General features: G+C 32.4%; 1 protein-coding gene across 2 annotated transcripts in view; it reads left to right on the top strand.

The window, feature by feature from the left end:
* Cph (BCL11 transcription factor chronophage) overlaps positions 1 to 26,200 on the top strand; it is a 153,822-nt gene that overhangs the window by 105,649 nt on the left and 21,973 nt on the right. Inside the window, exons 2-3 of one of the 2 annotated variants that reach the window (XM_072526616.1) lie at positions 7,560 to 7,799; positions 9,054 to 9,320. In XM_072526616.1, coding sequence (XP_072382717.1) covers positions 7,560 to 7,799; positions 9,054 to 9,320 — 507 coding nt within the window. The remainder of the gene's footprint in view (positions 1 to 7,559; positions 7,800 to 9,053; positions 9,321 to 26,200) is intronic. The other variant, XM_072526617.1, reaches the window with a different exon arrangement.

Below are 26,200 nucleotides of genomic sequence, written 5' to 3' on the forward strand. Positions count from 1 at the left end.
TACAATATTTAAATGTAGCTTTAATCTTACTAAAATATCAGCCCATTACAAAACAAAAGTAAGATGAAACATCTTCGGTAGGTACGTCATTCCCATCCAACTAGGGAAGCAGTAAATAATATTTGCTCACTTTGCCATTTCCCCTTCATAAACAAGTACTTTCTAATTGTAAATACATTGTTGACTTCTGTTAGACCCAACATCAATCGATTACTACAGAATAACCATATCGTAAATACCTCGGAAAACGAACATAGAGGTTGTTCGTATTTATACATAATGCGTATGCGTATCTATACAGAACAAATAAACACTTTTTGGTGTGCAAGGAATTTTCCGTATGTGAGACATCTCTGATTATAAACTTATTGTCATTATCTGATAAGACTAAAAAATCTAGAACATTTATTTAAAAACGTTCAAAATAGCTAAATAAAATAACCTCTTTATTTATGTTTTTTTCCAGAAGAATTTATAGTAGTCTGATCTCCTTCATATAAAGGAATACTCAATTCATTGACTGTTTAAAGACGCAATCAATTCCCTATATTTTCTATATAAACACGTCTCATTACTATGTATTAAAACGAAACCCAATCGGAAAATCAATCATCGGCGCTATATGTCTCTAATAAAAGCCCAATACAGCAAATTGTAATACATATATCGAACGAGAAAATAGCCAATTTGATATCTTCATCGATCTGCAATTTTCGGATTGTTTTTCAAAGTTATAGCGATATACCATGAATTTGATGCCTGAGAGATACAGTTTCATGCATAATTCAACGTTGTTCAGTGGTGGTCAATTAGGGTCAATGCGGGAAATTTGGAGGGATATTACAAGATTCATACAATAATTTTAAAATTATAGAAATGATAGTATATATCAGTGATTTGAATTTAACATTACACTGATGAATATATTGATGACTATATTTTGTATTTTAAGATATTTTATTCTTTTTAGTTTAGGAGATTATATTAAAAAATATTATATATAATATTTAAGATTTTCGTTAATTAATGGATATAGAAATTAATAATGACTCAGAGATTTACTCTTGTGATGTAATATTGCGTTGGTTTTGGAATAATTGTTTATTTTAAACACCATAGCAAATTTTATTTTTCTGTAATTACAAGGCAAAACTATAAATCTCAAAATCTAGAGGACTAGAAGAACTAGAACTGTTCGAGGAAAAAGGTCAAAGCAAATTCTTATACTTTATATTTCTATGAACATTAATTCCTATTTATCAGCATGTTCTTGTTATATCCCTGTTTGATCCTCTTTAACTATATTAACAAAATATTCCTTAGGCCATCGACAAAAGTCTTGTTTCATTATCACTACACTTTTTTGACCCTTCTCTGGTGTTCCTTTCAGAACCTTACAAATAAGCTTTTCTTCGTATGTAGCTACAATCTTTTGACATCAATTACTGCCATTTCTAGGGTGTGGCAGCACAATAGATGTATTCTTAATTTAATCCTTAACAGCCTAATTAAAACTAAAACCTAGTAGGTCAGTCGGATGGTTTGAATCTCTTGAGTCTTCTACTTTCTTCTGGTAATAGTTGATTTGGACGTGATTTCAATCGTTCCTGAGAGAATACATTAAACTTTTTTATTACTTCTTTATTACTCGGAACATTAAGATCTTTATGCATTATACTTTTGGGCAGACACCATGGCGCGGTCAGTAGCATACGTAGTATCTTCTTTTAGTAGCTTTGGATGATGTCATTGTTGTAGTTGCTGGCTGTACTCCATAGTTGAATACCATAAGTCGAAATCGCGATATTTGTTTTCGAGGGTGAGTTGTGATTTTCTTCCTATGAGCCAATAATACTGTTTTAGAACTACTTGTTTCCTTTTAGCGAAAATGTGCTTCTACCCTGTTAATCTGCGATCCAGATCTATTCCTAGGTACTTACCATGGTTGAAGTGTCGAAGCTGTAGTCCATTAAGTGCAACTAGCAGACAGTTACCTCGTTTCATAGTAAACGTTCCATGAACAGACATTTTCTTTCAAACGCCAAATATGTAACCAGTTTTTTATTTTGTCGAAAGCGATTTGTAAGCCTGTAGACGCAGCCTCAAGCCGGGTATGTGATGCCATAATAACAGTGTCATCAGCATAGGTTGCAACTAGCGTTAATTTGGTTGCAAGTAGATGGGCAGTACAGGTTTGGGCACAGTATGCTTCCTTGTCTGTAGAGATAGGAAAAATTTCGAAAAGGGTTGCGTTATATTTGACGTGTATGGCAAACTTACGGACATATTTTTATTGGTAAAATCGAGACTTAGTAAAAAGTTTGATCATAACCGATGATTACTTACAACTTATAACGTATGAGTCTGAAGCATTAGCGTTTAATAAAAACAATGTAAATAAAATGATAAAAAGATCTTTTGTATATACTCATTTGGCTCATTGGCTTTGGCTCTCCGTTTCGTTCGAATTCCTACTTCATTAGATACTGAAGCTTTTTCTTCGCTGTATCTTCCTTGTGTTTTTTTTGTGAATCCCTGCATACCGATGTTAATGAGACATAGATGTTTTCTGGTTGCCGGAGATGAAGCATAAATAATTTGAGTACGAATAGTAAAGGTGAACTGTTAATAATGGTATAAATAAAGTAAAGGCAACAACAGCTAAATTTAACTTTTCATCTAAAACGTATCCTAAAATAATATATATTTTTTAGTTTTTATCCATATACATTTTCATCAAAAAAGTATATTATTTGGTTTTTTTTTAATCAATATGAAATTCATAAATATAAAGTTCAAATAATTTAAATCCTTTTGTGGAACCCTTACATGAGAATAATAATAAACATGTCAACATTTAAAACGTCAATATCTGAAATTCCACGTAACGGAATTTCAAATCATTGCATCAATACATTCCCCTCAAATTCACCAGAGGAATGACTGGCGCTGTCGTTTATTTCAGCGTTTCAGGATGCCTGAAAAGGATAAAAGGATAAAACAGCAACATAGCGATTGTCCAGTAGTGACCAATGAAAAGTAGGCTTTAATGTTCCTTGCGCAGACCATTGGTCAATAAGGGAGTGGTCAGCAAGGGGTGAGAAATATTTTAGGACTCGGTTGGACGAACACGTATTCAATACAAGCGTCTTTTCACTTAGGGTCAAAGTAACCTCTTACCTGCCTTTTGTTATTGTACATCTCTAAGAAGATTACATAAAAATAGTTACCGTAAAAGCATAATAGCATTAATATCCCAGGTATCTCGGAATAATTTTAAGAATAGAATGATATTGTATTTATTAAAAAATCAGTTTTATCTCGTTTCTTTTGAGAGTCATGTAATGTAGGGACGGAAGGATCTAGGTAATTTGTATTTTTACTTATAATAATGGAAATATCTTGTGAGAATATTTATATAGTGTGGATAAAAAGTATTGACTACCCTAAATAATTTTGTAGTTTTAGCTTTTATGGAAAAGGGTCGAACATTTTAATTTATGTTTCTACAGTTTACTACAAATAAAATAAAAATGAAAATGTACACAATGGTACAAAAGAAACTCCAGTAAATGTTGAAAAAGTATTACTTTTTAAGTCTTTGAATTTTAATTAATCCCAAAATCAAAGATATCGTGTCAGGTGATCTAACTGGCCATTGAATTAGATTTCATCTTCTTTTTTTTTTCTCTTGTAATTTAATTCCCGTTATAAATTGTTGGATATCATGTTGGCTACCTAATATTCACTCTCGAGACTTTATTGACAGCAGTTCTAAATAATGATGTAGTCAATTTTCCGTGCCATTGTTGATTTTTCAGCCAAGATGTTCTTCTTCTACCAGTATCTGGTTTACCTTGGATCTTTCCCTGAATGATTAGATGTAAAAGTTCATATTTTTCAGTATGTCCCACAATGTGACCGAAGTATTCGTATTATACCAGCGACCAGCTTGCGTCTCTGTATTATATTGACCAGTTGTGTTGAGTTTTTATTCAGTCGTCTAAGGATCTTCTGATTTTTAACTCTGTCGACCCAGTATATTCTTAGTTGTCACATGTCACACCACCAAGGTTTCCAAGCGTTAAAGCGTAGCCTCAGAAGTCACGCTGCTAATCCATAGAGTAGCACTGGAAATATACAGCAATATGTCATTCGAACGCGAAGGTCAATGTTAAGATCGTTGCTGCAAAGTACGTTCCTCATTTTTGCAAATGTAGCTCAAGCTCGTTCTATTCGGCTTTTAAGTTTTACGGTAGGATACCAGCTCTCGTTGATATTTTATGGAAGATTTTGTCTGCCAATCGATTCTCCTAGAAACATTTATTCGAGATATTTTTTAATTTCCCTTGCAGCTTTGCTCTAGTGGTCCAGCATTAACATATTTAATTTATTTCTGGGCCGTGAATTTACTGAGAACATACTTAGGCAAAGAAACTTAACGTAAAGGCAAGCATTTAAATACTAGCTTAAGAAATTTAATGTAAGCAAGTCCTAAGCGGTCATTATTCAAAAGGAAGGCTTCATATTTAATATTCAATAATGACTCCTTATGACTTGCTTATATTTACCTTAACATATTAGTTTTAGTTCTTGCCACTTTAAATTTTTTTTTTATATTTTTGTGGCATTAAAATGCAATTATATCTAAAGACATTCTTCGATTATTAGACAAAATGAGGTTGCATTATTTTAGAGTTTATTCAAATATATATATATATATATATATATATATATATATATATATATATATACTTATATATATGCTTATACATTTACATATGTAGCAGTTTTCATATAAAACGATTCATTAAAAAATTTATAATCTTTATTATTGATTATATCATTCCTAATGCTAAATATGTTTCAAAAATTCTCAGTGTATATTTCGTGTTAGTAGTGGCTAGGAACAAACTTTTTAAACACGTCCGGTGTTAAAATCGCAACCTCAACATCAGCATCAATTAAAAATGTGAATTGAAAGCGGTTATTGAAAGGTTATTATTGGTGGGGTCGTTTTATTGGGGAGTGAGAGGAGGAAGGGGTTACTATAGTCCTGCTTGAGTGTCATTAGGACACCCGGTGGTAGCAGAGGGTGGATCAAGCCCTTAATACCTCGCAGCTGTTTTGCAAAATCGATACTGTTAAGATATGAAATCATGCATAATGTATCTATTCCATAAAAATCTTAACAAAAGTAATGTAGTAATTTAATTATAAAATATCTTGCAATGCTATAAATGATCAACTTTTGTGTTCAAAATTTATGACAGGATTTACTATACAAGAACGTTACTTCTTCGCATATTATTTTTGGCTGTCTTCAATAACTTATTATGTGCATATAATATATATATATATATATATATATATATATATATATATATATATTAGTTTTAATTGCATTATAACATATGACGTTCACAGTTATTAGATATAGGAAGTTACGGCATTTTCCAAATCACACAGCAGGTTTATACATGAAATTCTAGTGTTTTGAAGAGTCAGTACCACTTATTTTTGAGACAGAGTATATTTTCTTTCAAGCCTATTTATTTTGGTTTATTAGTTTTTAAAGAAACAATATTCTAGTATACTGATTGTCAGATATTAAATATGTACGAGCCCAGATGTAGATGAATTGGACCAATATTCAATACAATTTTATTTTTCTGAATTAGAATTGATTTAACTAAAATAAATTAAACAGATATGATTAAGATTATTTGATACCACGGGGTTTTGCCAAATAACAAATAATTAACACTGTATAATAATTTTCTAAATCGACGAACGTTCTATCTAAAGAAGGCTTTGGCTGATGAAGGGCTGTAGTCCCAATGATGATGACAATTTAGTTGAAGACGATGTGGTTGAATATTTGTTCAGCAGTACTACATTTGTCACATACTGAGCTGGTGGTAGTACCCCATTGACTCAGGAATTTATTACAAACACTATAATGCGTTCATATCCTCTTGGATTGCACTATTGACGGCGAGGGAGAAAAAAGCCTATTGACTGTAAGGTTCTCTAGAGGATCCTAATTTCTAACCTCTTGGTTTATTAGCCCATCCAGTGCGCCTCAGATGTGAAATTTGCCATATTAGTAACAGTTTTTTTTATGGTTGTCTGGATTTTAGTCTCAGTCGTCTTTGATCTAGTTTATCCATTAGGTGAAGTGATATTGGTAAGAACTAGGATTCATTGCGTTGGCGTAGATTTTAAAGTTCTCGTTGTGTGTCTCATTGTTTAGTTTATGTTTATATGGTGACTGTTTAGCCAGACAGGTGTGCAATATTCTGCAGTCCAGTACATTAAAGCTTATTCTGAATGTATCTGCATTGATTCCCCATAATGTATTTGCCAGCTTATGAATGATGTTGATTTGGCTGCAGTATGTTGCAAGTGTTTTTTAAATGCTAAGTTGCGGTCTAGTGTCAGGTCGAGATATTTTGGATAAGGGTCGTACTTTAGAATATTACCTCCGCACACTATATTCAGTCCGTAGGTTCCTCATGATTGTTAAGATGAAAATCCATGACTATGGTCTTTGATGGGTTCGCTTTTAAGTCCCATGAGTATTTGCTTAGTGTTCAGATCTGCTGTTATAGTTGATTCTTCTTCGGCTTTGCTTGATTCTTTTTCTGCTATGATTCTCTTTTTAGACTCACAGCAGTATGTCGACATCATAGGTAACTTTTCGTGATATAGCAACTAAAACATTTAATGTGTAAATTTCAGCTTCTTCCTAGCAAAAATTCGATAGTTCTGGAGCGATATTTGGGTTTACAAACCAAGAAAGTCTCATATAGAATATTCTTCAAAACATCTTGTAGTATATGCTTAAAGTAGCGATTGGTCTATAGCTTTCAGATAATTCAGGTACTTTTCTCTGTTTACTCATTGCGATAATTTTGCTTGGTTTGAATGTATTAGGCCGCTTCATAGTAATAATTAATCATTACTTGGTTCTTAAATTCAAAAAGCCACTTATTTATTTTTGGTTCCATGTGTTTTATTATAAATTCGAGATAAATTTTCTCAGCAGTTGCGGCTTTTCGGAATTTAATTACTTTTAATGTGTATGCTAGTTCATCAGATTCTATGGATTTCGTATGTGGTAGGCTTTGTTGTTGTGCTGCTTTCACAATTTTTAACTGATAACGAACTTTTTTCTTATAGTTTTTTTTATGTTTTGGGAGACTGGCGACTGCTTTTGGCTATGTCTTCTGGCATGGGACCCATAGAGTTTGTTGCAGATTTGTTTGAACCAGAATTCGTTTTTGTAAGGAGGTTCCATGCAAAAGGGCGACCGTGTCTAAAATTAACTAAATATCACAAATACTAATATAATTATTACATATATATTACAAAACCTTTACCTATTAAATAATGAATTACTTACTATTATATATTTTCTCTTTCTTTTTTGAGTTAGGAAACTACCTTCCTAGCTACTGTTAAAATATTAGACATGAAACATATAAAAATATTTTTAACTTTTTATTAAACAAATGTTGATTTTTGTATCACATTTCAAATATTTTTTGTCTTAGCAGATGCAGATGGAGTGGAAGAGGATCCCCATCAAGACATTCTGACCTGCGGCGTCTGTCAAAAACCTTTCGCCCTCTCTGATATTGTCCGTTTTATTCAACACAAAGTGACATCCTGCAACAAAGAAAACTTCGGTCAGTGCTATACCAACAACGAAAAAGATAGAGATGGAGACGAGGGAAATTTACCACTTTCAACTATTAATACTAGGAGACCAAGCATATCAGCTCCAATTTCTGGTAAGTATTTTTTAAATAATTATTATATTCCTACAGTAAGTTATTAACTAGTATTAGATCTATATTTGTCTGTCTGTATATATGTTTTCTACAATATATTTCTGACATTATTTTTATTACCTTACCAACAGTTTAGTAATTTTTTATAAATTTTGTATCTAATTCTATTTACATTGATTTGGGTAATAATTCTGATCATACCACAACTAATTTAATAAAAAATATTTATATTTCCTAAATATTTTTAATATAATATATTAAAAACAATTATAAATCATTGAAATATTGAATCTTTACAGTCTTCCTCCAATCAATTTTTTCCATTTACCTCTGTCGTTCCATTCCCCGTTTAACATGACTTCCTCTAATTAGTTTCTCCTGAATCATCCTTCTGTTATGTTTTTCTGGCACTTGTTAACTGTTTTTGTGTTCTGAATTTGTGCTTTTCTTCCAAAGTTCTGATCTGGTAAGCCTAAGTCCTCAAATATTATATTGATAGCATTATTATTTATATCCTTAAACGGCATATCATTGATAGCAGCAAGCATGAAAAGACTTATTATATAAGGAAAAGTAAACGGCCTAAGATCACGAAGAAGATCCACACCAAGATGGATCGATCAAATTACAGGATTATAAGTATGCAATAAATGACCAGAAATAAAGATCTTTGGAGACGGGCAGTACACGGCATCATGATTACCTTTATACACCGTCCGGATCAAGATTAAAGAGAGAGAGAGAGAGATCGTTGACCCTTCCTTTGTATTTTTCTTTTCTAGTAGTTGTTCTAGTGTTTAAATTTGGTCTATGTTTGATCTACCCTCCGTAAAATCAGCCTGGTCTTTACCGAATATCTCTTTTTTCCTTTATATTTGCTATATTTTTTCTTCTAGTATCTTCCTATATAGTCTTATATTGACGATATTATACTTATTACTAGATTTCTTGTTAGTTTCCATTTCTTTGGCAGTTGTTCCATTTCTGTGGGCTTTACAGCTCTCTGGAACATGTTGTAGGACCATTCTGTATAGTTTTGTGGTCCATATTTTATAATATCATGTGTGATACCTCTGGACTGTTTACTTTCTCTATCGGTTTAGTTATACGTATGATCACTACATTCTTACTATTTCACTGCTATTATCCCATAGTTGAAACGTTAGCTAAACTTTTCAGAATTTTTTATATCGCAAGAACATGATATCAATAAGTTTCTAGTTAAAAATATTATTAACTAGTATTTAATTTCAGGAAAGAAAGCAACTGGGAACAGGGTTCATACTCCACCACCAGCATCTCCACGACTACCCGCTCCAGGAGATTTGTGCGTCGATGGTGCTGCTTCTTCAACTCCGAAAAGACGAGCTTCCTCACCGCTAACAAGTTCAAGTCCCGAAGAGGATATAAAACCTTTAATCAAACAAGAAAAAATGGATAATACCACTTCTTCCGAAGAAAATAGTTGTAAACGGTCTCGAACGGAAGTTGCTGATGCAGAATCAAATACGACGCATAGTGGTAAGTATACCGATGCCAAATTGTACAAATTTATTTTATTATATAATAATATATTCCTATGAATATTAATGTATTCATAGGAAATCTGACAGGGTTATATTACTTATACTTTTTATCCATTTGTTTAATATCAACAAATATTTGTTTAATATTTAAATCAATTTTATAACAATTATTTCATTATGTTCTACAACTGTCACGTTAGAATCTGTTGTTTTTAAAGTGTTTTTTTATTAACATATATTTTGAATAAATTAACTATCGTATTGTAATCAATACTGCAGAGTGGAAGTTTAAGAATTTGGGTCGTTTACACTCGTAAACTTCTCTACACTAAGAACTAAAAACTCCATTGTATGCATCCTACATATATCTGATTATTCTGTAATACAATTCTCCAAAATTATACAGAAAATCTAAAATAATAGCCTTTTTAAAGCCAATTAGAGAATCCAGCAAATCGCATTAGCTACAGATCTATTTCCCTGTTGCGTCAGTTTTTCAAACGATACGAGAAACATCCTGACCAGAATAGAAAATTTTTTGACAAGTACCGTATTCCACAACAACTTCAGAGCCGCCAAATCATGCACCAGCCAAGTACTTACACAAACAGAACACATTAAAGAGGGCTCCGAAAAAAACTTATTGCCTTCGTAGATCTGAGAGCAACCTATGATACAATAAGGCATAATACATTGCGTCAAAAATTGTATGATATTCTTAATTACCACTATCTACCACCTGTCAGGATCGTGCATTCTTTGTTGCAAAACAGTCCTTTTTTTCGTTGTGCTGGAGAGCAAATTAAGTAGGTGGAGAGTTAAAAAGAACGGCTTCCCACAACGAAAGCATTTTAGCACTAATGCATCTATATACTAACACCAATATACGTTCAAACGACCGACCTATGTCGACTTAAACCAAGCACTTCCTCTATGCTGACGATTTTGAAATATGTGCTTAAGGAAAAAGTTTTAAAGAAGTAGAAAAGAAAACTCCAAATTACGAGGAACGGCAATACATTAGAATAAATAGACCAACAATGTTGAAGATATGTTGTACATCAACCAATATGGAACCGACGTAGCCAGATACTAGGCCGATTCAGAAGAAGATTTATCTTTAAAAATTCAAACTGGGAAAAGTATGCAGACGTGCTAGATTTTGAGATAGTACGTCTTGAACGAAAACCAGAAAACTACAAAAACTCTGTAGAATTAATAAAAAAAGTTTTTATGTAACAACAAACAAACCAAGTTAGCTATTCAACTCCTTGTGAATGAAAAAATTAAGAACCTATATAAAGACCAAAACCCAAAGAAGATCAAAAGATTAGAAGACTAGAACAATACTGAATCAAGAGGCAAACCATCTAGAAACCCTATCAGTTTCGAAGCTACTGCTGAACTCAAGTCCTAGAAAAATTGAAAGTAAGATACTATGGGACAGAGCTGGATAGAAAATAGAAGAGTGGAATGGAACAATCATATAAGCCAAATGAGAACAAATAGAGTTATAAAGCCGGCGAGAGACGGTTCCCCAAAAGGAAGACGATCAGTAGAAGACCACGAAAACGATGGAGCTACAACTTACTTGAGGCACGTAGAAAAACTGACATGAGTCATGTATTTATAAAAACAAATAAGGTAAGAAGCTACTACTGTTACCTTATCAAGTTATAAGAAGATCTGATTGAGGTATTTAGGGATTAGCGAACAATTACCCTGTGATTGCAGAAAATGTGTGTGGCTGTCCTCTCAATTTTTGCAAAATCTGCTTTATTTTGCTCTGTCCACTTTACTTATTTTACAAAGATGATATCACAGTGAGTCCAGTCAGATTACTTTTGATTACTGTGAGTTTAGTTTTTTGAAGTTATAACTATTTTTCAATCTGAAGGTTATAAAAACCTTTTGACTTGGAATATTTCTTCAGTTCAAAATTGTATTGCTGAGTTTAAAAGATTTCTTTAACTAACGTGTGATTCGAATTATCAACCCAGTAAACTACATACTTCCAGTTATATCTGCCAGCCCAAATGAGCCACTGAATAGGCTTGTATGTATATTACATATACCTTTAATAGATTGTTATAATGTTATAATTTTGTGTGATTGGTCTGTCTAAATTTAGCTTTTTTAATGATAGTGCTTTATATTTTTATTAAAATGTACTATAAACGAATTGTTATACAAAATTTGAAGTAAACAAGTGCTTTAAATAATCTTATACAATAATCGCCTCAATTTTACAAGTAACGATCTTTTGGTGGTATCTTGAAGTAAAATCGTTATCAAAATAATGCATTTGATTTTACCGTTATGCTTTAATGCAACTCTTCATCAAAATATATTGAACGATGTAAAATTTACCAATTTATCATAAAAATGTTAATGCACTTTGCGTGGTTAATAAACTCTAGCGAAATACAAGTTAAATAACTTGAAACTAACGGTTTCAGTAATTGAAAATTTTAAGTTAATTGACACCTTTGGCCCGAGAAATGAAATATTGATAAAATCTATAGACGATATTATGATTGATTAAAAATTTTTAATATTCAAATCGATTTAAAGAGTATCGTGAATATATTCTGTTCTTAAAAAACATATGTAATTACAAAGTGGACTCTGTCATAAATGCATGTCGTATTTGAAATAGAATTACTTTGAACTCATTTCCTTCTAAACCGTTAAGCCATTGTTTTTAAAATAATTTCTTTGGTATATTTGCCGTACTGTCTAGGCTTCTTTTAGACATCAGTTTTTGTCAACGGCCAACAATCCATCAATGAACATAAATGCTTGTATAGATACTAGCGGAGTGACGTAGCCTCGATCTTCGATTGACGTTTCTCTAGACTACACCCAAAACGCAGAGATATCAAATCATGAATGTGTTGCTTGTGTGAGTCCATTTCAAAAGGTAAAAGAAATAATAAATTGGACTTACAATCAATTTAATTTAACTGTCCAGACGACCGGTTTCGCTTTCTACAATATGCAAAGCATCTTCAGGTCACGATACAAAGTTAAATAAATGCTGAAATAATAAACCCATATTAGGGTGTTGTCTAATAAAGATAAACAAAGATAGATGATATAAACAATATAAATTACAGTAATTATGCCAATATTACATGTCTGTGGTTATTCAAAATGAATAAAATGTTTAAGCAGACAAGGTAAGACCCACAAATTGGTAAAATAGTCTATTAAACTGTAATGAATTAATAAATGAACAAATAAATAAAACATTACTTACATGCCGGTACTCTATTAATTGATGGTTGAAAGAACATGGTTCAAACTATCTTGTATTGTTGATTGGAGAACTCAAGTCTGCTATTGTAATTGTTTGACAGTAAACAGGGAAGTTCTTGAGGAGACAGATTTTATCCAATACAGTAGAGATAGGTGTAATGTAATTGTTTGTTTGATGAAAGTAATGTTCTATACCATTAAGTTATTTAAAAGTTATTTATATTTATTCTAGAGATATATTTATGAAACGTGTGTAATTTATTGAGATTTTTGTTTTTGAAGGTGACAGTTGTGAGACAATAAATGAGAATAGATGTACAAATTGTGTGGGTGTGCAATTATATCAGCTTGTAATTATCAAATTTCTTTGATAAAGTTCTGTTGCAATATGTGGCATATGGTTGTAAAGTCCAATATATAAAGTTAAAATTAAAACTGAGGACACTTTAAGACACACAGAAAACACACAGAAAACACTTAAAAACGGGGGGACGAAACAGACATTAAATTTAAAAAAAAAACCCTGCTATGACTTGTGTCCCCAATGCATGAGATGTATATATAATTATTGCTAGTATGATGCTGTTTATCAGTCTGAATTTTATTTTCACAGCCAATCTGCTTCTTCTGCTTCTTGTGAGATCTCTTATTGCGGCTCTGTTTGTTGCTGTTTTGTGGACTGTCGCATTAACATAGTATGGTGTAAATGTTAGAACTTGGTCTATTGTGAGTCCTTGGTATTCAGCTTCGTTTTGTCATTTGATGGGTCTGTCTGGCACTATTGGCTGTTCTTCTGGGCTATCTCTTTTCGAAGATAGCTGCTTGGGATTTTTCTGGATTAATTGGTATTTTCCATTGGATACTCCATTCTTCTATCACATCCAGTGCCGTCTGTAGATTTTTTACAGCTATATCCAGGTTTTTGTGTTTTGCCGTGTTTGCATTGTCGTCTGTATAAAGACTGATAAATGTTTCTGGTGTTCTTGGAAGGTCTGCTGTATGTATGCTAAACGAAAGGGACAATAAGACTGCCTCTGTGGTACTCCAGCTTCCGCGATTCCATGTTCAGATATAACTGCTCTTATCTGGTCTCTAATCTCCTCTCGCTTAGAGTTTCACTATATCTCTAATCTCTCATCTTGTATGTCAGTCCTTCATGCCACACTGTGTCGAAGGCTTTGCTTACAGCCAGGAAGGCTGCTTCTGTATATACATTCTATATATTCTGTAAGTCTGAGTACCTGTAGTTCGCTGGAATGTTGAGCCCTGAATCCAAATCGTGCTTCTGGATTAATCCTCTGGGAACTTAAGAAAAAAAAAAGAAACATGGTCTTTACGATATCTCAAATATAAATCTCATCATCCATTCGTCTACAAGCAAGAAGTCTGTAATTATAGGTCTTGGTGATATATCTATAAAACTAACAGATTCATAATACAGACTAACTGCAATAAAAAAGCAAAAAATGTCCTCCTAAATAATGCATAATAAACTATTTTCAAATTAAGACTAAATAAATTTTACAATAAAACCAACAACAATAAAATTAACAGTATCAAGACTACGTATACAACTCTCCCATATATAAAAGGTTTATCCGAACAACTAACAAATCTTTTACCATTACAGAACATTACAGTGGCTCACAAAGACAACAACATTTTAAATAAATATTTCACCAAACTAAAAACAAAAACTTCCAAAACTCAAAAAAATGTCTATATTGGGTAAACTAGTCAACTGCTTCAATCCAGAATTCGTTCTCACAAATATGATAAGAACAACATCACAGCGCTCACAAATCATGAGAATAAAAAGAAGCATACATTTGACTTTGAAAACATTAAAATTTTAAAACCGAGCAAAACCAAAAGAAGAGGGACATATACGAATCAATAGAAATAAAAAGAAACACTATCGCAATCAATGACAAAAAAGATCTATCTACACAGTATCTAAATATATTTGCATCTGATTTAAATATTAATAAATATAACACCATTCCACTTAACCTTTTTTGAAAACAACAATAATACACCCATATAAAAATAATTATATATTAATAACAGTTAACCATGAGATATCAGATATCAATTTTTACCTCTGTCAATTCATTAATGTCAGTGTCTCACTGTACGTTTTGGTTAGTTTTTTTTTTTTATATATTTTACAACTTTTTGTTCTCAATCTTGTACGTTTTAGAATCTGGACAAAGGCAAGGGTTACCTGCCGAATCGTTAATTTCAATGACACAATAAAATCAAGTTACAATTTTAATGTTAGTTATTGAACCTAAATCCAAGAAATACTAATTTTGTATAAATAATTATATATTATTATCATATACAAAAAACTAAGAAAAATGGAAAACAATACTCTTCCCAAAATTTCCCAAAGCCAGTTCTTACACCCTCATCAAAATTCTATATTAGTTTGTATTCCTCTTTTCTTTACTTTTTAAAATGCTGTACAGATAAAATCTAAAGTTTGAAGCATATGTAGCATGTGTCAAAAACATCGTCCACTTAACCCTTGCCATTTCGTACCCTACGGTTTTATCTAAAAGAGTTAGTGAAGCGTGATGAAAATTTTAAAGTTCTTTATTCATTGAAGGGTTTTTACTGACGGTCATCTCTTTATAACATGTGCAACACTACGGGGATCCGAAGACAAAAGTTGTCTGATTGCAGGATAAATGAAACAGGCACACAATTGTGTAAATTTTGTGCTAGTATTTAGTGTTATTATTAATTGTTAAACTCATATTAATTTTAATATCTGATACACAACACCACCGGCAACTGTCACTATATATGCTAAACAAAATCCCTATTATTGACTTCTCTGATATGCCAAAAAAAAATCTTTGGTAATTGTCGCTAAAACACAATTATAAGATCATCTCTTTTTATACTATTTGCTTATACGAACGTAAAAAATTCCTTAAAAGCTATCATATATTATCTACTATCATATTTTTTATTTTCTTTTTCGTCATATTGGACTTAACTGTAAAAATGGTATGTGCTTTGTAGTGTAAAGTTTAATATAATTGCCTACTCCATTCCTCATGATGTCAAATGGTATGATCGACGATAAAATACGATTAACAGACCTTTTCCACGTCACCTACCTTCAGTTCCAGATATTTAGGAATGTTTATGTTGATAATTCAGACTAGTAACATATATAATAAACACAAATATGCAATGGAATTTATCAAAGTAATGTTACTAATATTTTATTAATATATGTATATTGGGCGATAGTTATCAATGTCATGTTATTTTTTTTAACTTTTTGGGGTCAACATTATTCCGTACAAGATTAACGTTATTTTAATTCAATCTCCTCTATCTTTTCTCCTTCCTAAGAATGTAGTAGCGTCATGTACTTCGTTTATCTATTGCTGTCCAATTATCTCGCTCCTGTCCATGTAATTCGTTTAACTATTGATGTCCAATTATCTCGCTCCTGTCCATGTAATTCGTTTAACTATTGCTGTCCAATTATCTCGCTCCTGTCCATGTAATTCGTTTAACTATTGCTGTCCAATTGTCTCGCTCCTGTCCACGTAGTTTTGTTTCCAAGAAAGAGTAATCAGTCATGTCCTTTATTTGGTGCGATCATGGTGCAGGAGATCTTCCTCTGGATCTTTTACCACTACATTTCTTTCAACTATCATTCATTCCATTCGTTCTTCGAGTTATATGTCCAAAGTATATTGTGGTTTACAGTTGTGTTAAGCCTATATAACTTCTTCAAGTATTGAATTATTTGTGCGATGTGCAGTCATGCATTTCATGCATTGTATGCGCAAGATTCCACGGTAGACCCCTATTTCAAATGCCATTATACGCTTGGAATCGGATTTTTTGATGATCCAAGTGTAGGTAGCGATATTAAATAATATTGCTGGAACAAGGCGTACTTTTGAGTTTTTTGTAATGGCAGTCTTCTTCCACATTTTTGTGCACATCTGCACATTGTAACTCGCCTGCGGATCTTGTCTTCGCAGCCTCTACTCTTAGTGTTAACATAGCCTAAGTAATTACATTTTTTAACCATTTCGTACCCTGGCATGTTTCTTATTTCTGTTTGGTTGTTTCTGTTTCTATCGATAATCTTTGGTTTTTTGTATATTTATTTTCAAGGTAGACTCCATATTCGCTAAGCTCAATTTATTTATAATTTGTTACAGCTCTTTTACTGAAGACGTCAATATAACCGTGTCATCAGCATATCTTAAATTTTTTAATTTTCTTCCTTTCATTATTACTCCACCTTGTATTCCTTAAAAACTTACTTGCATAATGCGTTTACTGTATAATATATTGAATATAATGGGGAATAATAAATATCTCTGGTGAACTACAGATTTTAATTTGAAATTTTTCGAATGCGCGTTATTAACACTTAAATTGGCGGTACTATTTACATACAGTTCTTGTAATAAATAGATTAGATGTTCTGGAGTACCCATATCTGTAAATATATCACAAATTTTATCCAATTTTTAATAACCCTGATTCCCTGAGTTAATCACATCATTGATAATTACCACAAAATAATCCGACAATTCTTCAGTCTAGACAATTTCCTTTATTAATTTTTTTAGCTGCATTGCCTGTATCATACTGAATGAAAGAACACGCGTTGTTAGATACCTTTAAGCTATAAAAAATGAGGATGCATCGCATCTGACTGATTAATAGGTCAGGAAGGGTCCTCATTTTTCAGGTATTGGCTTTGTATTTCCGCGCACGCTATACCGGTTCTAAATGTTATATAATCTCTACATCTCGTTTGGTCGCGCGCGAGTTGATCCTCTTTTTTTATTTGGCTCGTGGACAAGATAGCAGAAGGGTTGGTTGTGAATAATTAATTGTTAAGGGAGTCCTTTTATTAGGGACTCGTAGACATCACATAGACGCTTACTTAAATAAATGTTCCTATGATTGCCACGCTTAGATTAGTAGTAGGTACTTTTTAATCTTTAATTAGCTAATGTCCATACACTGAAATTATAAAAAAAATATTGATATTGTCGTTTATTGTACCATTTGTTGTTTCTAAAATGAATAGCTACCCCATGAAATTACATTTGTGTACTTATTTTTCCATTTTTTATATTCTTAAAATTATTTTAAGAATTTAATAATTTTAAGAATTCTATCAATAAAAAAAGTATGTTTGGCTAAGTTTAATTTTGTACCATTTCCGGTTAAAATTTCAAAATACATATTTATTTAAAAAATTATCTGATGCGGGACACTTGGTCTATGTGAAACACCAAAATATGACGGTGCCCCAAATTTAATATAATTGGTAGTAACTGTAAATTACTACAAAAGGGATATTGCTCGAAAAAACTGTGGATTTAAAACGAGAAGCCGCCAAATTTAATCTAAATATTAATAAAAGTAAATCAAATTTATGGAGTGCACAAAATCGGATCAATATGGGAAGCTAGAGGCAAAGAAACCATACCTAGGAATATGCGTCCAGCTTTTCCTACCTGTGATTAATATTAAATGAAAACAACTAAGTCAGTCAAAAAATACAAGCAAGGATTCTTAGTGGTAATAGATACTTCTATACAAAGTCTTAATGAAACATACATTGCTAAATCATAAGTCTAAGTTAAGAATCTACTTCTTCTTCTTCTTCGCGTGCCATATCAGAATTATCTGACGTTGACGATCACCATTGCGAAGGCTTCTCGATCTTCTGCAATATGGCCTAATTGTCCCGCATTTGATATCCGAGTCCATTTACGAATGTTCCTTAACCAAGAAGTTTCCTTCCTACACCTCTACGACCCTCTAATTTGATTTTAAGGATTAGTTGTAATATTTTATATCGACTTCCCCTTATTATATGTCCCACATAAGACATTTTTCGATGTTTAACAGTTTTTAGCTGTTCTGTATCTTTGTTGTCGCTCCTTAGTACTTCTTCATTAGTTTTCCTTGCTGTCCAAGGTATCCTCAGAATTCGTCTATGAACCCACCTTTCCAATACTTTAATTTTGTTCATGATCGATATTTTTAGCGTCCACACTTCTGCACTATACAAAAGTACGGACCAAACATAGCACTTAAGAATCTACATAACAAATATTAGATTAGTGGTCACCTATATATGCGTAACGTGGACTTTCTTTGGACCAGCCTATATAAAGAGCCAGAAGAATTAATGCATAGCGAAGGCATTGTTAGATTTATAAATTTACAAAGACTAAACTGACTTGTCATTTAGAAAGAAAGTCAAAAAATTCAGAGGTAAAAGTAATCCAGAAATGGATGCGCCAAGGAAATAGAACAAGAGGAAGGTCCCGTAAAAGATGGATAGACGATGGAGGACCTTAAAACCATGAACATGAGGCAGTGGAGAAGGAAAGTAACTAACAGGACAGAATGGAAGAACATTGTTAAACAGGTCCAAACTCACAAAGACTTGTAGCGCTAATAGAAGACGAGTAATTAAATATATGTATAAAAGAGAGGTAAGCAAGTTTGATAGAATGCATAAACAAAGTGCATTATTATTAAATATTCCGGACCAAATTATTATTCACTATCTTCTCTACTCCAGTAAGCGTAGGTAGCGATATAAAAGTCTTCTGAAAATTTCACTCGTTTTCGATAACCTGCATAGCTGTATCATCTGTATGTAATCTACATCAGCTTATCGAGAATTTGCAAACATTTCCCCTAATGTATAACTAAATTCAATTAAAAAAAACTTTAAAGTCAATTAGACAAAGAGGCATTATCTCTTCTAAACTATTCACTGCGCGATGCAGAATATTATAAAAACAAAAAATTTGAAAATATTGTAGTCAACATAAATGGAGAGTTTCTAAACAACTTGAGGTTTGAAGACAACATAGTCATTATTACAAATCGGAAAGATCATGAAGATCCTCAAGTTCTTGTACAAGAGTTGGTCTTAAAATTAACTTTTCTAAAACACAATAATACATGACCATTTACACGACCATTGTATATTTCAATGTATGGCATTCAAATTGAACAATACTATAAATATCCGTGCCATGAGGTTACTACGAGAATAATTACCCGATCAAGAAGGGACAACCATAAACAGAGTTAAACTGGAAAAAAAGACTAATATGGGCAGCTTACGGAAGACCGAGAGCAGTCTTTAGATGAGATATTTCTCTGGACTTCAAAAGGAAGGTCTTTGATAAGTCTGTGCTTTCTGTTCTAACACAGGGAGCAGAAATACTAAGCCTTACTAGAATAGTAATAAATAAAAAAAAAGTGTCACAGAGAACAATGGATAGGTCAATGTTGAATATAACCATCAGAGACTAGAGTTTTAAATTAAATAGTTAGGAGAAAAACTAATATTACAGACGTAGTTAAAAGATACAACGCTGAAATTAAAGTGGGTAAGGCACGTTGCCAGAGTCAGAGATAAAAGATTGCGATCGATTACCTGGATTACGTCATCAGATGGTTAAACGACATCAAGCGAACCCAGCAAAACGGATGCCCAGCAATGGAATTATTTACGGAAGGCTTATGTTCAGCCTTGGACTCAAAACGGCTTCAGATGATGATAATGATAACAACATAATTTATGTCACATAACTAGTGATTTGATTGTATAATATTACTTATTACTGGCATTTTGAATATAAGCGGATGACAACTAAAATTCTGAAAGTTTTCACAGCCGGTTTCATATAATTATATAAAAATCACATTGTCCAAATAACGCATGTTTATTAATACGATATTACGTTTAAATAAAATTTAATTAAAAAGCATGATCAAATAAAGCGTCCAATGTAGTTTCAGTGTTCGTGAAAATAGAATTGTAAAGCTCGTATTCTTAGAGCCCATTATTTTTTTTTCTACATTTATAGTCATATATTTATCTAAGACATATTCTTTTCTTCTCTTTGGTCCGGAACTGCTGTTCTGGAAGAATGAAAAAGAATACGAAAGGCTACCATTTATTCTGTCTCGTTCTTTTTACGTCACCCGAGTCCACAACACAACGTCCGCAGTCTTTAGAATTTCAGATCACGGTCAACGCAGGAGGCTTAGGCACATTTGCATATGTTTAAAATGTGGCCGCGAATGGAGCACAAAGGACATCACGGAGAACCGATTATTTATCACGAGGGCACTGCTTGGTGGGGGTGGTGAAACAGCTTGCCGGCGTCTTAAATTCACCAAGGAGCAATATTCCGTGTACGTGGGTCACCCAAAAGTTAAACCCCACATTTTCTAAATGAGCTAATAATACTTTGCATATATTTCATACGTAATAATATTTCAAATAACAACTGCGTCAGAATCAGAATATTATAATATTTCATATATATATATATATATATATATATATATATATATATATATATATATATATATATATATATATGAAATTTTTTTAATTTCTGAGTTTGTGAGTCTGTTATAAATCAAACACTTAATTCTTTCTTAAACGTTTCGCGAATGTGCCATTTTCAATAAACATTTTTGTTATTTAACATTACATGATACACAATTATATTTTATGTCTACACTATTTGGTCGTTTACGTGGAATTCAAAAATGGTATTTGACCCTAAAATACATATAGGAGTTACTTCAAAATACGGGTGGTTCAGGATCGTATCTCAAATATCTGCCAATGGTACATTTAAAAAACAACTCTAGAGAATGCTCTACTAAGGCTGTAGTGTTTCATTTGTTGGTTTGTACACTATATACGTGTGCAAGAACTCTTCTAGATAGATATTGGTGTGTTTGTTGAATGTATGTTGAATTGCAGTATTTACAAATTAAGTTTAAATTTTGAAAAGTATTTTCCGGATATTTTTGACGATTTGTGTCCAACATTGATCATAGTTTGCAAACATTTTTATCATTTGTTCAGAGAATTCATTAATATATGAACTCACACCTAGCAATAATAATAGTAATGTCATTAAATCAAAGAAACAATATATATACCCTTGCCTTGCATTAATGGATTCTCTGAACAAATATCGAATCATACTAATTTCGAGTAATAGTAATGTCAGTAAATCAAATAAACACTACATATCCTTACCATACATTAATGGATTCTCTGAACAAATGTCGAAAATGTTGGCAAAATACGATATCAATGTTGGATATAAATCGTCAAAACAGCCGAACAATATTTTTCAAAATTTAAACCTAATGACCAAAGACCTCAACTTATATTGGACAAATATACCAATATGTACATAGAAGGGTTATTGCACACAAACAATGTTAGCAATTAAGTTCCCCTAATGACCACCTTGGTCTTGAGTAATGACTATGTCATGACTCTGTCTTTGCTGTAAGTATAGAAAAAGTTACATTAAATAGTTTGCATATATTTTATCAATTTTTCAATAATTTAAAGTCAGATTTTTTAAGAATTATCTCCATCCTATCTTTTGCTAGATCGATCTCCGGTGCATTCTTCAAACAAAAGATTATGTTAATTTAAGAAAAATTCAAAGGTATTAAAGATCCAAGTATCTCCTAACTTACCTTGATGTTAAATGAAGAATGCTATTTATTACCTGGTTATGAAATATTATTATTATTATTATCATTATATTGATGACACTATTAATATTGATCACATTTACTAAAACCATGTATATATGGTTCAATATGCCAGTTTGTAGGTTTACTAATTTTGATTGATTTCCCAATAAACTTTAAATTAAAGAACTTGAAAACCCACCCACTATCCCTTGATTTAATTTTGGAGCAGGACCCGTATTAGAAAGATTTATTTATCATCGGAGACCGACGGCCGGCAAGGCTCTTTTGAAATAGGGGCAAACTTAAAGCTTATGAGTGGTCTCCTGAATACACTTTCCAGCTTTAGCGATGACAAAAGGAATGAAGCTTAAAAATTTGAATATCGCAGTCATTCCGGTTTTATCTCATAATGCATTAAGGAAGTGATATATTGAGAACTTTGACGGATGGCTCTCTTGACACCAAGATATTTGGCCTCTAGAGTATTTATAAAAAGCTATTATTAACACTACTAGGGTGTTTATGGAAAAGATTTATTTATAAAATTTGTATTGGACTTTGTTGTTTAAGCATTTTATTTGTTCAAAAGCTTTATAAATTTAGTAAAATTTTCTTTGTATAGTTATCAAGTATTTATTTATAGGTTTTTTAATTAAGATTAACTATATTATTAAGTGACAAAAAAAAAATGAAATTTTCTTACTCTCCTTTAATTTAGAGTTTCACATTAAATGTTCCATTTTGCAGTATGTGATATTTAGTCCATTTATAGTCCTAGTTACTATCATTCGATTCCATAAAATTATGGGCAGTGCTTGAATCCCTAGAAAATGCACGTATAGATTCAAGATACACTAACACAATTAAAAACATATATGAAAATGCCACCATGCAGATAAAGCTGGACGAAAGCACAAAAACTATTCCCATAAGACTACAACGGGGAGTAAGACAAGGAGACACCATCTCCCCCAAACTATTTATCCTTGCTCTAGAAGACAATTTTAAGAAACTAGAATGGAAAAACAAGGGTTACAACGTCGACGGATCATACTTAAACCACTTGAGATTCGCAGATGACATAGTTTTAATAGCCGATAATATCCAAGAAGTAAATAATATGTTACAACAATTAAATGCAGTTTCATGAGCGGTAGGCTTAAAAATGAACTACAGTAAAACAAAAATACTGAGCCGAGACCAGACAAATATAACAATACAAAATCATACCATAGAAAATGTTAAACATTATGTATATCTAGGTTATGTCATCAAACTAGGAAAACCAAAAGGAAAACCAAAGATGCTGAAATTCAAATAAGAACACAACTAGGATGAGGCGCTTTCGAAAAACTAGCATATATCTTGAAAAACACCTTCATTCCTGTAAACTTAAAAAAAAAAGGTGTATAACACATGCATACTACCAGTTTATACCTACGGCTTAGAGACAGTAACCCTTACCAAAAAATGTGCTAAAAAATTAGAAACAACACAAAGAGCAATAAAACGAATCATGCTTGGAATACCACTGAGAGATTTTGGAAGAAATTACAAAAATGAAATGGCGCTGGGCAGGTCACGTAGCCCGATATAATGACAACAGGTGGACACGGAGAATTCTAGAATGGAGACCAAGGACGACAACAAGAAGCATGAGAAGACCTCAAAAAAAAAGGTTGGAGGCCATAAGAGCAGTGGCAGGCAAACAGTGGATTAGATTGGCGCAAGATAGACAAAGATGGAAGCAATTGGGAGAGACCTACATTCAGGAGTGGATGGAAAATGGTTGACAAAGAAGAAGAAGAAGACTTACTCTCATCAACGTACCTGTTTTCTCGACTTCACCAACGTTCCACTGCTAATCCTTTTGTTGAAAGTAAATATCTGTGAATCAACATGTGTCTGCTGTGGAACTTTATTACTTTTCCTAGTGCAAAATAAATTTAGAGAAAAATCTTTCCGTAGCTTAGATATATGTAGGACAGACGATGCTTCGTCAACACATCGTTTTCTCAGTTCCTGTACTAACACCAGTATTTTAAATACCACTACGTTATCGTGATTTCAAAGTACTTGCCTATCATCAGACATGCACAGGTATCTACAAATTTAATCTTAGAAATTAACATGTAATAAAATTATTTGTAAGTTCATCCCTAGTGTCATTTAAGTAATGTGTATCTTGTTAAATATACTTTTTATTTTTGTACACAGATACTATGATATTGCTTTTCTATTCATATGATATTTCTCCTTCCTCCCTAATTCTAATAAACTAACTTAGTAGCGAACTTATTCCTGTCCATACTTATCCAGGGATATTATCTGGTCTAATTGCTATACCTTTCCTTGTTTGTTTAGTGCTTGAGCAGCTTCTTTGTTTACTATTTTGTTACCATTGCTGTTACAGTTTTCGTTAGTTTACTTTTTTCCTGTCATAGTTTTCCTTTGAAAAACTGTCACAGTAGATTGTTGTTTACCTTTTCATCAAGTAATAAAAGAGAATACTGACTTCATTATAGTTCCAATTACAAACCTTGTAAATAAGTTTTTAATTTTGGTGAGTTTTCGAATGCTTTAAATATAGCAAAGTTATTCTTTTATTTAAAAAAGCTTTAAGCGAAGCTTTATACTATGTATCCCATGTTTTCAATACATAATTAGTTATTAGGTATATTATTTTCTTTTTTCTCTGCTCTTCATGCTCCATATGAAGGTTGTCACTCCATATTTTGCGCGGTCGTCCGAAACTTATTCTACTGATTGGTGATTTATCTCTCGCTCTATGGACAATACGGGTCTCCCCATTCTTCTTATGTTTTTATTCTATTCTTTTTTTCTGTTTAGTGTCCATTCGCTTATACACTATACGTTATATTTTCTGCTAATGTCCTCACTGCTCTTTCGATCTCTCATCGTATTTCCTGTAATTCTTCTCAGGACTTTCATCTCTACCGTTTCCAGCAGTCTCTGTGCTGTGGCTGTATCGGGTATTGTTTCTGGTGCCTATGTCATTATTGGTCTTACTATGGCTTTAGAAATTGTTGACTTCATCTCATTGTTACTATCTCGGATTCGCCATATTGCATTATTAAGGCATCATGTCCGTCTATTTGCTTTTTGTACTTGATCTCTCACTATTATATTTCACAAGTATTTTATTTTCATTACTTGTTTTTTTACATCTGATTGGTCCTTTGCTGATTATTATTGTTTTAGTTTACTATTCTTTGTAGACCATCTTCATCTTGGGCTATCAATATTGCATCGTGTTTTTACTTTCTTGTTTCCCATTCTGTACCATCCTTCTTTGTTGACACCATTCATGATTTCATTCATGATATAATTGAAGCGCATAGACCTCAATGAGTGTAACTGTTCTTTTTCTTCAAGTTCCTTCTCCTATCGAAAGTTGGAAATCATCATTGCTATTTTAGTCTTATTGGCCGCGCTTTTGAATAATTCTAATGAGCTGCAACCGAACCACTCTCTCAAATCTCTTAGCCAGGATATTTTGCGTCGTCCTGGGTATCTTCCCTTGTATCTTCCCTTGCATAATTAATCTAAGTAATACGTACTTCTCGCCCCTCATTATATGACCCAGATATTAAATCTTTCTAATTTTAACAGTTTTTATGACTTCACATTATTTCTTCATTTTTTGTAACAGCTCTATATTAGTTACTTTTTCAGTCCACGATATTCTGTGGATTCTCCTGTAGCACCACATCTCAAAGGAGTTTAATTTTTGATTTCAGACTGTTTTATTGTCCACGCTTCCATGCCGTACAGTAAAGTAGAAAAAACGTAACAACGTAGCATTCTTGTGCGGATCTCTAGATTAAGGTTACGGTTGCAAAGTAAGTTCTTCAATTTTATGAACGTGTTTCTTGTCATTTCCATTCTAGATCTGATTTCTTTTATTTGATCTCCATCTTCGGTTAGCCACGTTCCTAAATATTTATATGTTGTTACTCTATCGATCGTTGTATTATTGACGATCAGGTTATCTACATTTTGTGTTTTATTTTTTTTGGGAATATCATTGATTTCGTTTTC

This window comes from Diabrotica undecimpunctata, chromosome 3, assembly GCF_040954645.1.
Source record: "Diabrotica undecimpunctata isolate CICGRU chromosome 3, icDiaUnde3, whole genome shotgun sequence".
Classification (NCBI taxonomy): Eukaryota; Metazoa; Arthropoda; class Insecta; order Coleoptera; family Chrysomelidae; genus Diabrotica; species Diabrotica undecimpunctata.